This window comes from Callospermophilus lateralis, chromosome 4, assembly GCF_048772815.1.
Source record: "Callospermophilus lateralis isolate mCalLat2 chromosome 4, mCalLat2.hap1, whole genome shotgun sequence".
Lineage (NCBI taxonomy): Eukaryota > Metazoa > Chordata > Mammalia > Rodentia > Sciuridae > Callospermophilus > Callospermophilus lateralis.
In genome coordinates this window covers 19,212,009-19,226,959 of record NC_135308.1, presented here as the reverse complement: position 1 = coordinate 19,226,959, position 14,951 = coordinate 19,212,009, and the positions used below count along the sequence as shown (strand labels likewise).

Here is a 14,951-nt window from a genome sequence, read left to right as displayed (position 1 = left end):
AGGTGTTTGAGATAAATTAGTGAGCAAGATAGTCTGCAGTCTGTCAATTCTGTCTATTATTTCTCAGTTCTGTCTTCTCTCCTGCTTCCACCATCCTACATCAGACCCTACTGCTCACCAGCATGACTTCAGCATCCTCTATCACAACTCCCAGGACCCAAACCTTCAGGTACTAACCTTCAACACTGAATCTAAGATGGCCCTGTGCAAACAACAGAGAGTGGCAGAAGCAGAATGTGTGATTTCTGAAGGTCATCAGAAGCCTTGTGGCTTTGTAAGTGGTGTCGTGTTATGCTCGTTTGGGCAAGCCAGATGTCATGTGAGAAGTCTGATTACTTGAAACCACCATGCTATGAGAAACCCAATCAAGATACAGAGAAGAAGGGAGAGAAGAGATGAGGACATAGAGAAAAACAGAAAACAGCCAACCCTCAGCCTAGTAAACAAAGTCAGTGAAGGAACCACCTTGAACATTCCAGAACCACAAGATGCCATGTGCTGAAGAACTGAAGCCACAGATCTCTGGGTCAAGGGTAACTATGCCAGATATCTTAAACCATTTGGGCCACCTTAACTGAAGCCTCAGACCCTGTGGAGCAGAAATAAGCTTCTCTATTATGCTCTACAGGAATTCTGACCATAAAATTTGGTTATTGCTTGTGCCACTACATCCTAGGCTGTCTTATTAGGAAGCAGGAGGAAAACAGAACAGCCCTCACGATATTTCTCTAATGCACATATTATCATGGTTATCTTTTTCTTGCTTAAAACCCAGAAAGACTCTTCATCACTATAGAAAGTTAATTTTTTTTAACACAACAAGAAGTTATTTTATGATGTCATTTTCCCATTTCTTCTCTTACCACTGTCCCAAATCCAATCATACTTAAACGAACTGAATGCACTTATTCTTTTATGTTTCTTTATATTTGCATAATCTATTCCCTGTCCCTGAAATGCTCTTCCTACTCTCACCCAACCTTATTTTTCTGGCAAACTCAAACTCATTTAAAAAAATGACTTAGATCACAATTCTGATAGGAATCTAACTGCAGGAAGAAACCCTTTTCACAAAGGGTATTTGTTTCAGATAGTTTAATGTGTGTAAGCTCTTGCTGGGGGTCAAGTATAAAACTCTAATGTCTAACAATTTGGGAAACCTTCCAAGAAGTGAATATACAGAGTCAATCAACAAGTCAACTAGATGAGTTTCTTAACTTCTAGATAAAATATGACAGGCTGTCACTATAAACATAAGATCATAAATTTATGAAACAAATTGAAAGAAAGGAAAAAACATACTCTGTCAACATACACTGGGAAAAAAAAACAAAACATACCTACCTTCTCTTCTGAAGAAATGGTAAGTTTGTCACTTGAGATTAAGCTGCACACTTGTTCAATGCCCAGGTTGAGAAATTCTTCACTAAGTACGACATCTGCAAAATGTTGCTCTGTTTGGGAATTAAAATAAAAATTAATGCATTTATACCAATATCCAATTATGACAGTTTCTTAACTTTGTTTAACCTACAAATAAGAAAACCAACTGCACTTCCTCCAGGCAAGAACTAACCAACTTCACAAACTCAGTTCATGATACAGCAAAGCAACAGCACGTGTGGAAGGCTGCCTTAATGGACAGTCATTTAGCTGTATCAGTTCTTTTCTATACGGTGCACTTTGGAGTTAAGCATGTAATCCTTTTCATGGTGATGACCCAATTAGTATTTGCATTTGTAAAACCTTTTGATATCAGAGTTGTATCTGATAGAAAATAAGGTTTCAATAATTTAGGGCTGGGGGCTCGGGTAGTGGCACAGTGGTAGAATGCTTGCCGAGCACATGTGAGGCACTGGGTTTGATCCTCAGCACCAGATAAAAGTAAATAAAATAAAGGTATTGTATCCATATCCAACTAAAAATAGTGCTTATTAATTATTGTTATCCCTAAGTTCTAAAGTAAAAACTTGCTTTAAAAATTCAGATTATCTTCTAGATCCTCACAATTAACCACATCCTAATACTACTTAAAAAAGATTTTTTTAAAGATTTGCTTCAAATAAAAAATGAATATAAACACCATAAAATACCATAAGAAGAACTGGCTAGTTGGCTTCCCCTTTAGAACATTTGGAAAAAATCTACTTTCAAAAACTTCATGAATAACTATTCACCTTATAAAAGGTTCATCACAAGATGACTTTAAATATAATAAGCAGCTCTGGAGTGATTACAAAATGATTGGCTTTACAAAAATCCAAAAGATACGACTTTTTTTTAAACTCAGTCTTGGTTAAACAAGGTATCACACTGAAATAAATATGAAATTGAGACAAAAATGAAAAATCATGAAAACAACATATCAATAGAACAGAATGGAGAGCCCAGAAGTAGCACTACACAAACTGATCTTTGACAAATAAAAATAATTCAACACAGAAAAGGTAGTCTTTTTAACAGCAGATCATCTACGTGCAAAAAACGAATCCAGGTAAAGACCTTATATTTTTCACAAATATTAACTCAAAATGATCCATAGAATTAAACATAAAACACAAACTTTAAAACTCCTTAAAGTTAACAGAAGAGAAAACCTAATAGATCTTGGGTCTGTCTGGTGATGACTTTTTAGATACAATAATGAAAGCATGATTCATGAAAAAAATATTTGATAAGTTGAACTTCATTAAAATTATAAACTTCTTCTCCCTGATACTAAAGATATAAAAAGATAAGCCACAGTCTGGGGGAAAATATCTGCAAAACACATATCTAATAAAGGACTGTTATCCAAAATATATTAAGAACACTTAAAACTCAAAGAAAATGAGTAACCTAATTTTAAAACGAGCACCAAACAGATCTGAACAGACACTTCATCAAAGATGTAAAGATGGTAAATAAGCCTATTAAAAGATGTTCAGCATTTTATATTCTCATAGAGTTACATGTTAAAACATTAATAAGATTTATACATTTGCTAAAACAACTAAAATTCAAAACAGACAACAGCAACTACTGGTAAAGATGTGGAGCAACAGAAACTCTCATTCATCGCTGGTAAAAAGACAATTTGGCAGTTTCTTCCCAAACTGAACATACCCTTACTATACAATCCAGCAACTTTACCCCTTGTCATTTACTGGAATGAGTTGAAAATCTATGGTCAAACAAAAACCTATACATGATTTTCATAGCATCTATAAAGGTTAAGTATACAAAATAGGGTCAGTTGTGTCACATCCAACTGAAATGGAGCCAAGAGAAGCATATGTATGCCTGTTTCAAAACTGTCTTGCAAGCCCAAGCCACAACCCTGAGGGCCTAACTCCAATATTACAAGTCTTACCTAGCAATCATGGTCATATGCCAATCAGGACACTACATCACCAAGGAACTCTCTTTCAAAATAAAAAAAAAAAGAAAAAAGTATATAACATTCTCCCCCCCCGCCCCCGCAATTCAACATTTTCCTTTGTTTTGAAGACATGCTAGAGCCTACCCTGGGGTGTGTGTGTGTGTGTGTGTGTGTGTGTGTGTGTGTGTATCCTGAATTGCAATCATAAGACATTATGAAAATAAGACATTATGAAAAAGGCAAAACTATAGAGATGATAGAAAGATCAGTGGTTGCCAGCATATATCAAAGGAAAGAAGAGAGATGAATAGGGGATTTGTAGAGCAGTAAAAACTATTCTATAATGGATATATATCATTAAACATTTATCAAAACTTACAGAATATACCACACAAAGAATACCCTACTATAAACTATAGTTAACAAGACATTGATATTGACTCATCAACTGTTAACAAATGTACTACAGTATGCAAGATGTTAATAACGGGGAAAACTGGTGGAGTGGCGGACTCAGGGAATATATGAAAACAGCATTTTCCCCTCAAATTTTCCATAAATCTAAACCTATTGTAAAAATATAGTATATTATTTACAAATAATGTTTACAAATAATGAATAAAAAACAACATTGTGATAAATTTGTGATTAAACATGAACATGGTCAAAACTCAAATTACAAAGAAAGTCAATAATACAAACTAAGGATAAAACCTAAATACCTACCTTTAAGAGATCTAGTCTTTACAGTATAATAGTACTTCAAAACTTAATATGAAAGAATTTTAACAGGGTTACAGATTGCAAAATGTTATCACAATTAATGGCACATGTTCTTCTACATCTAAAAACTCCTACTATTTTCTGACCTTACTAGAAGTTCATGCAAAAAATCATTTCAAAAGTTTTTTTGGTACACTAACAAAAACAAAAAAGTCTTCAATAGTTGAATCTATTAACTGAAAAATGAACATAAGAAAATCATAGCAAGATTCTTTAGACTAAATGTTCTACAATACTGAGAAATAAATCAATTTTAAGGAAAAATAGCATATAACTTTTAAATAATTATGTATAACAATTTAGACATTCATATAGAAAACACACAGTAGATATTGAATAAAAGAGATACTAACATAAATCTCTTTCTCCCTAGTTGTAACAATATTTCACCTCCAAATATATGTCTATAATTGTTGTGTACTAAGTTTCTCCTATAAATTATAAATCCAAATGGAAGTAAGGGAATTGTTGGCCTCCTTATAATTTTCATGTGGGAAGAAATTCTCCAGGGACGGTGAAGAAAAGAGAAAACACAACTTTTCTACACTGTGACTATATATGTTATCTTACTTAGCCTCTGCTTCACAGATCAGAAAAAAAATGAATTTGTTAAAAAAAACAAACTTAGGGAGTGATACTAGCCAAATGATATTGTTATATTGTGTGCATACATTATTATGTAACAACAAATCCCATCATTATGCACAACTATAATGTACCAATTTGAAAATGTGGAAAGAAGAAATAAAAATAAAATTGAATTAATAGAATAATCTATATAAATTATATATAAATTTACATAAATTGTTTGAATCTAATATGAAAAAAAATTGGTGGTTTTTTTTGTGGAATTATTTAACAATAGTATTTACTTAGTAGCATGATGGTAGCCTCACTATGAATACACTAATTTGTCATTGACAAATGTCTTTCTCAAAGCACATGGTTCAGTAAAGTAAGATGAAGTTTTCAAAGTGGGTATAATTTGTTTTAAAATCATCAAGTTAGGACATGAGTACACCCTATCTAAAATCAAGTCCGGGATCTAAATTCATTATGTACTCCTTACTAGTAGATCAAAGGAGGTCAAGAGGACATGGTCAATAATCAACTATTACTGCACTGACAAAACTAGAACAGCTAATACTCAAACAAATGAACACTGTCCTTCACCAACTATACAAATTACTCTAAAGGAAAAATGAAGAAACAAGAAATGTTCAAGTTCAAAGTAACTGATTGTAGACATACACATATTTTAAAATTATTTTCAACTTCTGCCAACTTTCTACTGAAACCATCACTCCTTCTTAGAAAATCTTTCTGTATTATTATTTGATGTTTACACTCCTGTATTAAGTTTTCTTTGGAAAGAATGTGGTAAATATGTGGCACATCCCTAAATATGGAGGGCATTGTTTCGAAATATCTGTTGGAAATCGGTTTACTTTAGGGTCTTCTTTTCCTCTATTTAGATTAACTACATATTTCTTCAAATGTTCTGCTGCATTAACTGGTTGGCAATTTAACAGGATTGCTGCCTTTAGCATACTTCCCCAGGACCCATGACCCAGGACCCAAGGCAATCAGGAAGCCCCAGATGACTAGCTGAATCATTCTAAGGCATTTGATATTTTAAACTCTGGCTATTCAAGTCTGTCCTTCAAATAATCTAATTGGAGTATTTATTAATCTTTCCTACTAAAATAAGATTCTACACACTTACCTACAACAATTCACACAATTTATATAGCATGAGTCTATCCACAAATCAACATATCTCAAGAATATTCTATGATTGTTATCACTGGCCCAACCCTCTGTCTTCACAATGGCTGTGTGCTCAGACATTGCCAAACACATTTCTGATGCCTAGATTGCAGTTTCCCTTGCTTCTTGCTTCTCAGTAACCCATGATTGCCCTGCATGATCCTATCAATCCTAAAACTTACCAATTCACTTAGCATCAAACTGAAAACATTAAAAATCACATCCAAACTAACTACAGTATTTTTAAAAGCATCTATCATTTTTCCTTTCTTTTTTATAACCCTTGTAGCATAACAAAATTGAGATTTCATGAAAAAAAAGACGTAAGCTTCTGATAAGCACTACTGAAAACTGTGAATAAAAAATTAAATTGATTATTATTCAGTTAATGAACTATTTCTAACTATTTCTAATGAGTGATCTAGAGAATGTATATTTGAATCACACACTAATTAAAGCATATCTAAATAATATACTAATAACCTCTCTTTGAGACCTGGATGTACTTCACCACCTTCACAATGATGATTCTCAAACTTTATGCTAAAAGTGACTTTTCCATTTTTGCCATCAAACTATCCTGCTTTTTGAGTCTGGTTTAGAATAAAACTAATTAGAATATCTAGAATATCTAATTCTCTTCAACTAAAATAAAAAACAATCTTGTCGTTTGAGGGAGTGGGGGTATATTTGCTGGAAAAAAAGCAGCTGATGTCAAAATTTTCGGGGCAAAAGATGCTACACAAAACTGCTATGGAAACATGTAAGAGCCAAAATACATCTCTAAAGGGAATCCCTTGGTTATCTCAGAAAAAAAAAAAAAAAACTTTGAATAAGACCACAAATTTAGCCCATTTATGTGAGATACATACATAATGTAGGTCACTTCCCAAATACATATGACCAACTAAGTAACAAAAAATCAAAGGTGCCTACCAAAGCCAGTTAGTGAGGCATTGAGTATGGTTTCCAAAAAAATTTTTAAAGAAATACATATTTAAATTTTAAGTATCAAAAAGCAACTGAAAACATGTTAGGATAGAAACTGGGTCACAGGAACTCTGTGGGAAGAAGGCAAGAAGGTATTGCTGTCCATCTGTTATTTAATGCTCTTTATCCATCATCTATCATGACATTAAATGCTTTTATATTACTACTACTAAGAATAAAAATGATATGACTGAACATTTCTTGCTTAGCCTCAAGCCATAAAACCATAAGGCAAAAGATTTTAAAAAACTGAAAAACAAAATACCCAACTATGAAACATTGTGCTACTTCATACTGCTGGTAGGAGAATAAATTAGCACAAGTCTACAGAAAACATTTTTGAAATCTCATCCTGCAAATATACCTGGCCACTTATAAAATGACACTTATGTCATTATGTTATTCTCTCCTACACTGTTTTTCTGTTTTTGCAGTGCTGGAAATCAAACCCAGAGCCTTGTGTATGATATGAGCACTGTTTTTATAATTATATAAGAGAGCTAATCAGTAGGAATCGGTTAAAATACAATATATTTTATTCTGTTGTGGCTCAGTAGTATCAGTAGTAGAAAACTTGCCTTGCAAGTGTGAGGCACTGGGTTCGATCTTCAGCACCACATAAAAATAAATAAATAAAATAAAGGTACTGTGTCCATCTACAACTAAAAAATATTAAAAAAAAAAAAACAAGGAAGCTCATGATACAAAAAAAGCTTTAGAAAATATTGCCAACTAAGTAAAAACAAAACATAGACCAGTAAATACAGCATGATAGCTATTTGTTATATAAGAGGAAAGAGAGACAATACATTGTACATTAAAAAGATATAAAAGGAACTAATAAAAACATACATAGAAAAGCATTTACCTAAAATGTGAAGCCAAAGAGCATGTCATCTCAAGAGTACAGTCTGTCTCCTCTCAGCTATGGTTACTTGCTATATTTATAATCTTGTTTCATTCAACTCCTCTCTATTTTCTTTACCCTTCTTCTCACCTAGTTACCCACCTTGACTATTGCTTCTAATTCTTTCACCCAATATTGTCAAATCATCCTGCTTATAACATGCAGCTTCACTGTGACATTCATTTGTCTTCAGTAGTTTACTGCTGACGACTCAATAAAAGTCAACCCCATTCTACTGGTATTTAAAAATCAGTTTCTTTTCCCTGAAAAAATATGCAAGATGGCATAAAGACTATGCATCAATATGCATAGACATTAAACACATGTGTTGTACACGTACAGCATACATATGTTTTTTTCCATGGCGAACATGTATGCAGGAGTCTCTCACTCTCTAAAGCAGTTTAACTTTCCTGTTTGCTTCTCTCCAGCAAATAAATTAAGCTTATCAATAAACAACGGACAATCCCTAGGATTTGTCACACCAGGCCAATAGAGCTCATCAGGTTCAGGGCTCTCACACCAAAGTAAGTACAGTGAAATCTGCAGTATAAGTAAAAAATATTCCTATTCCATTTTGTATCCTGTAATAATGTATAAAGTACCATTTGTATTTGATTTCTAAAGACCAAGGACCTTTTTCTTCACAACTAAATGCCAAGAGAGGTCTCTGTAATTCCTCTACACTGCACCTTGAGGCAGAATCCCATCTGAAAATTGATGGAAAGCGCATGACTATATTATAGTATCTCAATCCATAAAGTTCTCATTCTTGACAAAGTGTTTTTATAAAAATATACCTGATCTTCATTTTCCTAATTAATAAATGAAAGTGTAATGTTTGACAACTACTAAGGTTCTGACAAGTGCCGACACTCTGTGTTCTTTGACTCTCAACATTATTAATATCTCAGGGAAAATAATTCACATATGTATCTCCATCAGTTTCATTAACTCAGACAGTTTTGCTGAAACCAAAAAACAGCTCATTTCAGTAGAACTCTAACAAAAAAGCGGAGCAAAGACTTTGTTTACTAGGGCATAAATAAGGTCCACAACTAGTACAATATAAAAATGGTTGCTTTTTTAAAGACAAGTCATTTAAGTCAGCATGAATTTATTTAAGAAGCATCATACATCCAACGCTTTCACAGTTCTCCAAAGAAAGAATCTTTTGTATCAGTAAATTAACATTGTAATAGACTGTGGAACCAACCTAGATGCCCTTCAATAGATAAATGGATAAAAAAAAAAAATGTGGCATTTATACACAATGGAGTATTACTCAGCACTAAAAAATGACAAAATCATGGCATTTGCAGGGAAATGGATGGCATTAGAGCAGGTTATGCTAAGTGAAGCTAGCCAATCCCTAAAAAATAAATGCCAAATGTCTTCTTTGATATAAGGAGGGCAACTAAGAACAGAGCAGGGAGGAAGAGCATGAGAAGAAGATCACCATTAAACAGGGATGAGAGGTGGGAGGGAAAGGGAGAGAGAAGGGAAATTGCATGGGAATGGAAGGAGACCCTCACTGTTATACAAAATTACATATAAGAGGAAGTGAGGGGAAAAAAAAACAAGAGAAAGAAATTAATTACAGTAGATGGGATAGAGAGAAGATGGGAGGGGAAGGGAGTGGAGGGGGATAGTAGAGGATAGGAAAGGTAGCAGAATACAATGGACACTAGTATGGCAGTATGTAAAAACGTGGATGTGTAACCAATGTGATTCTGCAATCTGTATATGGGGTAAAAATGGGAGTTCATAATCCACTTGAATCAAATGTATGAAATATGATATGTCAAGAGCTTTGTAATGTTTTGAACAACTAATAATAATAAAAAAAAATATGCCTAAACTGATAATTTCAATTTTTATCTCCATTATAGTTCTGGGCTACCCAAAATGCTAAAAGCAAAGGTTTTCATGATTTGAGAAATCATTAAAATATGAATACCACCTAAAACACTTCTCTATGAGAAGTAAAAAAAGAGTCCATAAACAAGCAGTATCCTAAGAAGTCAGTACACTTGGATTTAACTAGAATTTTTCATTTTTAAAAAATAACAAAGGCTGACTTCATTTCAGCACAACCATGCCTCAAAGCAGTCACTAACCTGGCTGGTCTGATCACTTCTGTTGTCACTGGTTTGAAGCAGATCACCACTTGCCTTGGAGAAGCACATGGACCAGTGAGACAGGCTGTGACTGGCAGCACCCCACTGCTGAAACCACGCCAGCACAGGTGCAGAGAAGGAGCCCTGTGGACTCCACACCCTCTCCTGCTGGGCCTCTGCTCCCTCCCCACTTGCTTTCTCAGCTTTTTACCTTCTCTACAGAGGTCCCATGTTGTGAACACTAGGAAGCTTATTTCCAATCTCCATGTGAAAGAAATAAGGCATATCTGAGTCCAGACTCTCTGGTGGGTTTTAAGGAGTATGCATACTCTGTAGTTTCTAGAGGGTTCTAAGCCTGGTCATCTTGGATTGGAAAGCACCCCAATGGGTACGAAGGCTTTCTTTCCTTACGTATCCTTTCTCTCCCTCAGATCCTCTTTCTCCTCCCTTCTTTCTATGTATTTATGTATGTATAAGTATCGACACTTCTATTGCTATTTTCTTCCTTTCCTTTTTTACTTTCCTGCTCAGATAAGCTCATCACAGGCTCTGCTCAGCCCACACCTTATGATAAAGAAAAAGATGTTGACTTTTTCTATTGCTACTGTCCCCTTCATTCTCTAATCTTTTCAGATGGTATATGATTTGACTAGGAAGTAATTTAGGAGTTTGGATAGATATTCTGGACACATAAAATGCTTGAAGATAAACTAAAAATCAATTCTTTGGAGGTAAAAGAGAGCTATGGACAACTTCCCACGTGGGCTCCTTACCTCCCCATCTCCTAGTACGTAGGATATAAAAATAAAAACCTTCACTATCAAGAATAACTGCTTTTTAGTATTATTCTGGATTATTTATTTTAGAAAGTTTGTTGCCACAGGTATCAATACACCAAAGATATGGAAATGGCTTCATTATACAAAGTTATATTTTGTAATTATATATGTAAAATAATAATAAAAGTATAATGGTGAAAGTATATAGATGAAACTGACAATTGCTTCAAAATAATATAGGAGGATGCATAAAATGTGTCCAGCTATATAGAGACTAGTGATTTGGGTATTTTTCTGTATATATCTTAGATTTCATTAAAAAGTTTACATAGCAAAAAATAATAATCGAAGAGGGGGAAGTTAAAAGGGTTATAGCTAAAACAAGATTACCCAATAAGTTAACAACTCTTGAAGTTGGATGATGAGTACTATTCTATTTTTGTACATTTGCAATTTTTCATAATAAAAGATGTTTTAAAATGGTACTTACAACCCTAAGAACTTTTTATTCTAAATAAAAAATTCAGAATCATGGTATAAAAGCAGTGCAGCCTTTAAGAGTAGATTCTGAATTAAAATATAGTACACTAAAAATGAGGAATCAACGTTTCTGCGTAATTTTCTTAAAAGTGACAAGAATTTTTCCAAAAAAAAATTTGTAGAAGGACTCTACAAACTAAGATACAGAGATGTTCTAACTCAAGGGGAAATTTCTTCTTATTTTGTAGTAAAATACAATAAAGGAAATAATCAAATCTAATTATCTCCTGATAATACAGCAAATGAATTGGTTCTAATATACGCAAAACTAAGAGTATTAGTACATCCTAAGAATTATGTTTAGGTATCTTTTGCATGAATCCAGTTTTATTTGGTTTCTCCTGAGGGACTTGGCCCCTATTAAGAGTCAATTTACATTTCTCAAGAACTACAGAGGAACTACAGAATGCAACTAGCATTCTGAAAAAGATATAAATAGCAATTGCTGCATGTAGAGAAAAATTATCCAAAATATATAAGTTTCCTGGAATTTCCTAATTTAAGTCAATTACAACAGGTGTATTATGTCTAGCAGTTAATGGAGACTGGATTTAGAAGAAATATTTTCTACTTAACTGAAGAATGTAAGTGGTTGCACTGGAATGTACCAATGAATTAAATTATCTGTTTTTTTCTTAAAATGCCTTACCCCATGCAAAAGGTGTACACCTTGCATTGTAATGTAGGCATTCCTCAACTTATAGAAAGGTTGTTATAAAAGCTTATCCATAAATCAGCTTCATGGAACTCAAATTACATTTTCCCACTGAAACAATTTTATAAAGAGTAGTAAGGCCATCTTCAAGAAATCCATAAAGCTAAAATTCATAGAACCTATTGTGCTTTACTGAAACACTGTAGGATTTTTTTTTTTTTTTAAACTAACCACTCGGAATCATTACTTGGTTAATACAACAGATTCTAGAAATATGTCTCTCCATTGCTCTATGCACGTAAAAACAAACACACACACCATCTACCCACACCTATAAAACAGAAAGCTCCTTTTCTCTTTAGTGTAAGCACAATGAAGGAAGTAGAGCTTAGAAAAAAGATTCTTGTATCTGAAGGCTGGGAGAGGTAGTATGCTAGAGCTTATTAAAAAGCAATGAACACTAGAAGTTTCTATAGGATTGGTTGCTACTGAATCTTAAAGATGCAGGACAAAAGTCTTGCAAGCAAATGGTGTATTATAACTTCTACCAGTTGTCTCCTGGAAAGATGGTTTGTTTGTTTTCATTTTGTTTTTTTGCTACCAAGGACTGAACCCAGGGGTGCTTAACCACTGAGCCACATCCCCAGCATCCCCCACCTTTTAATATTTTATTTAGAGACAGGGTGTCACTAAGTTGCTTAAGGCCTCTCTAAGTCCATTCCAGTGGCTTTGAACTTGCAATTCTCTATAAACTGCTGGGATTACAGGTGTGCGCCACTTGCACAGCTGGAAAGATTTTTTTTAACAAGCTTAGAAATGTCCTAATAATCACTTTTAATTATGTATTTTTAAGTTTTCATAAACTCAAAGAAAAATAAAGTATAGGTTACTTTTGTGAATATTAGATACATCCAAAGATTTAACAATAACCTCTCCTCCCCAACTATAAGATTGGGGGTGCGGGTTGAAGGAGCCTGCACAGCAGCTGACAGGCATCCCTATGCCAGGGACCAAGGCCAGAAAGTCTTGGCAACTGCTATCTCAGGAGAGGGCTGCCTACACTTGGGACCTACTTTTCTACTCTACCCAAACACATCTAGATTTTCAGATTTTTTTTTTAATCCACAAAACTATTTTTTTTATTGGTTGTTCAAAACATTACATAGAACTATTTTTAAGGATGCAAGAAAAAGACATAAAAAAATCACAAAGACAAATAACTTAATTTCACATGAATGCATTTTCTCATATGCCTATTCCTTTGACAATTTGAAAGAAAAATACATAGGGATCAATACTTCCACAAAACTAGCTATTCTATTATTCAGTCCCAACACCAATTTACATTTTTACAGTCACTCTTAAGTTGAGAATTTCATGTTTCAATTATGCCGTGCTACCATTATAAGATTTTAATAAGTATTTTTTATAAAACTCATATCCATAAACATTATATGACTTTACAGAGACCACTGCAAAAGCACATGAGAACAAGAGTTCCATATTCCTCCTGGTCTCCAATTCAGCTGAAGTCTACTCCACTTGCCTGCATAGGTGTTGGCCTTGTTCAGGAGGTCTGTGCATGCGTGCATATCAGCGAAAGCCCGAATTCCTAAGCAGTTGACAGGGTGAAGCTGAGATTCCAAGAATTCACAGCAAGTCTTCTTCACATCCTGTAACTGTAACAGACCAGCTGCTGGGAGAAGTACCTGTAACACACAAGGGAAAGTCTTAGGCCACTGCTATTTTACCTGCTTCTCCAAAGGGCACAAGAGGTCCAGTCATCCACACCCAAGTATTCCATAGAAAACAAATGTAACAATTATTTGCAAAAGTGGTAATGACTCTTCATTCTCTATAATTTCTAAGGAATCGTTCAAAGTTCACAGCAGTCTCAAGAATATAAGATATCAGATCATATTATATTTATGGTTTGTTTGATAAGCATAAACAAAATGTTCCTGAATTTTTAAAAACATCCATTATTAGTAAGCTAGGGGGTGCTATCATTCAATAAAATAGTTTTGTTTGCTTAATGCAATGGTCCTGAGCTTCAGAATTTTGTGAGTAAGGGGTGTACCCAAACAAAGCCACATTTTTCAGAAGGCCTGCTTTTCCACTGTCTGAATAATACAACAAACTACTTTTTTTAGGGGGTAGAACAACTTTATTTAGCCATTTTTTAAGAGTGCACTTTAATTATACAGAAAATGTGTTTCACTGAGGCATACCCATACATGTATATAGCATACTTTGATCATAATTATAAGGGTACAATAATTTAAAATTCAACATGAATCTCTAGTTACAAGCAATTTCTCTAGAATGTAATACATTACTGAAATAAAAAGCATAAGTAGTAATTGCCTAATAACTTTTAAATTCATATTTGTATTCCAATAACTCCAAGCAATTTGATATCAATTATCAGTTGTTTTGTAGAATTTAAGCACTATCCTCACTATAAATACTACAACTAAGATTATACTCCTTTTCAAATAGAACAATAATGGAGCCATTTTTTTCTTATAAGTGAATGAGGAGAGCACTATTTTAAGGACCAGATTTGAAAATCAAATTGAGAAAAACTTCATTTAAAAAGTTATTGAATGCCAGACACAGTGGCTCAGCAGTTAAGTAAAGCCCTAAGCAATTTTGCAAGATCCTGTCTCAAAAATAAAAAAAGGGCTCAGGAGGTAGCACAGTGACTAAGCACCCCTGGATTCAATCCCTGGTTCAAACAACAATAATAATAAAATAAAATAAAAAGAAAGTAAGTTACTGAATACCTACCATTCTTTCAAAAAGGCCGCTCCCCGCAAAATCAACTATTTAACAATGGTCAATTTTAGAAAAGATGTTAGCATAAAAAAAAACCTTCTAAGTTCCTTCAGGAGTTACTTTAATATATATACCACACTGTAGTCCAAAGAAAATAATTAGAGGAAACAGTAGTTGATGAATACCTTTTACGATTTTCCTAAATCTATGTAAAAAGATATAAATTTGTAAAGAATCATAGTACTCATATGTCTTTCTATATCAC

General features: G+C 33.8%; 1 protein-coding gene across 3 annotated transcripts in view; it reads right to left on the bottom strand.

Moving 5' to 3' along the window:
* The window catches only part of Klhl2 (kelch like family member 2), a 91,665-nt gene that overhangs the window by 18,621 nt on the left and 58,093 nt on the right, over nt 1-14,951 (bottom strand). For all 3 annotated transcript variants that reach the window (XM_076853644.1, XM_076853646.1, XM_076853645.1), the window contains exons 5-6: nt 13,452-13,614; nt 1,345-1,454 (exon numbers count right to left, since the gene is read on the bottom strand). In XM_076853644.1, coding sequence (XP_076709759.1) covers nt 1,345-1,454; nt 13,452-13,614 — 273 coding nt within the window. The remainder of the gene's footprint in view (nt 1-1,344; nt 1,455-13,451; nt 13,615-14,951) is intronic.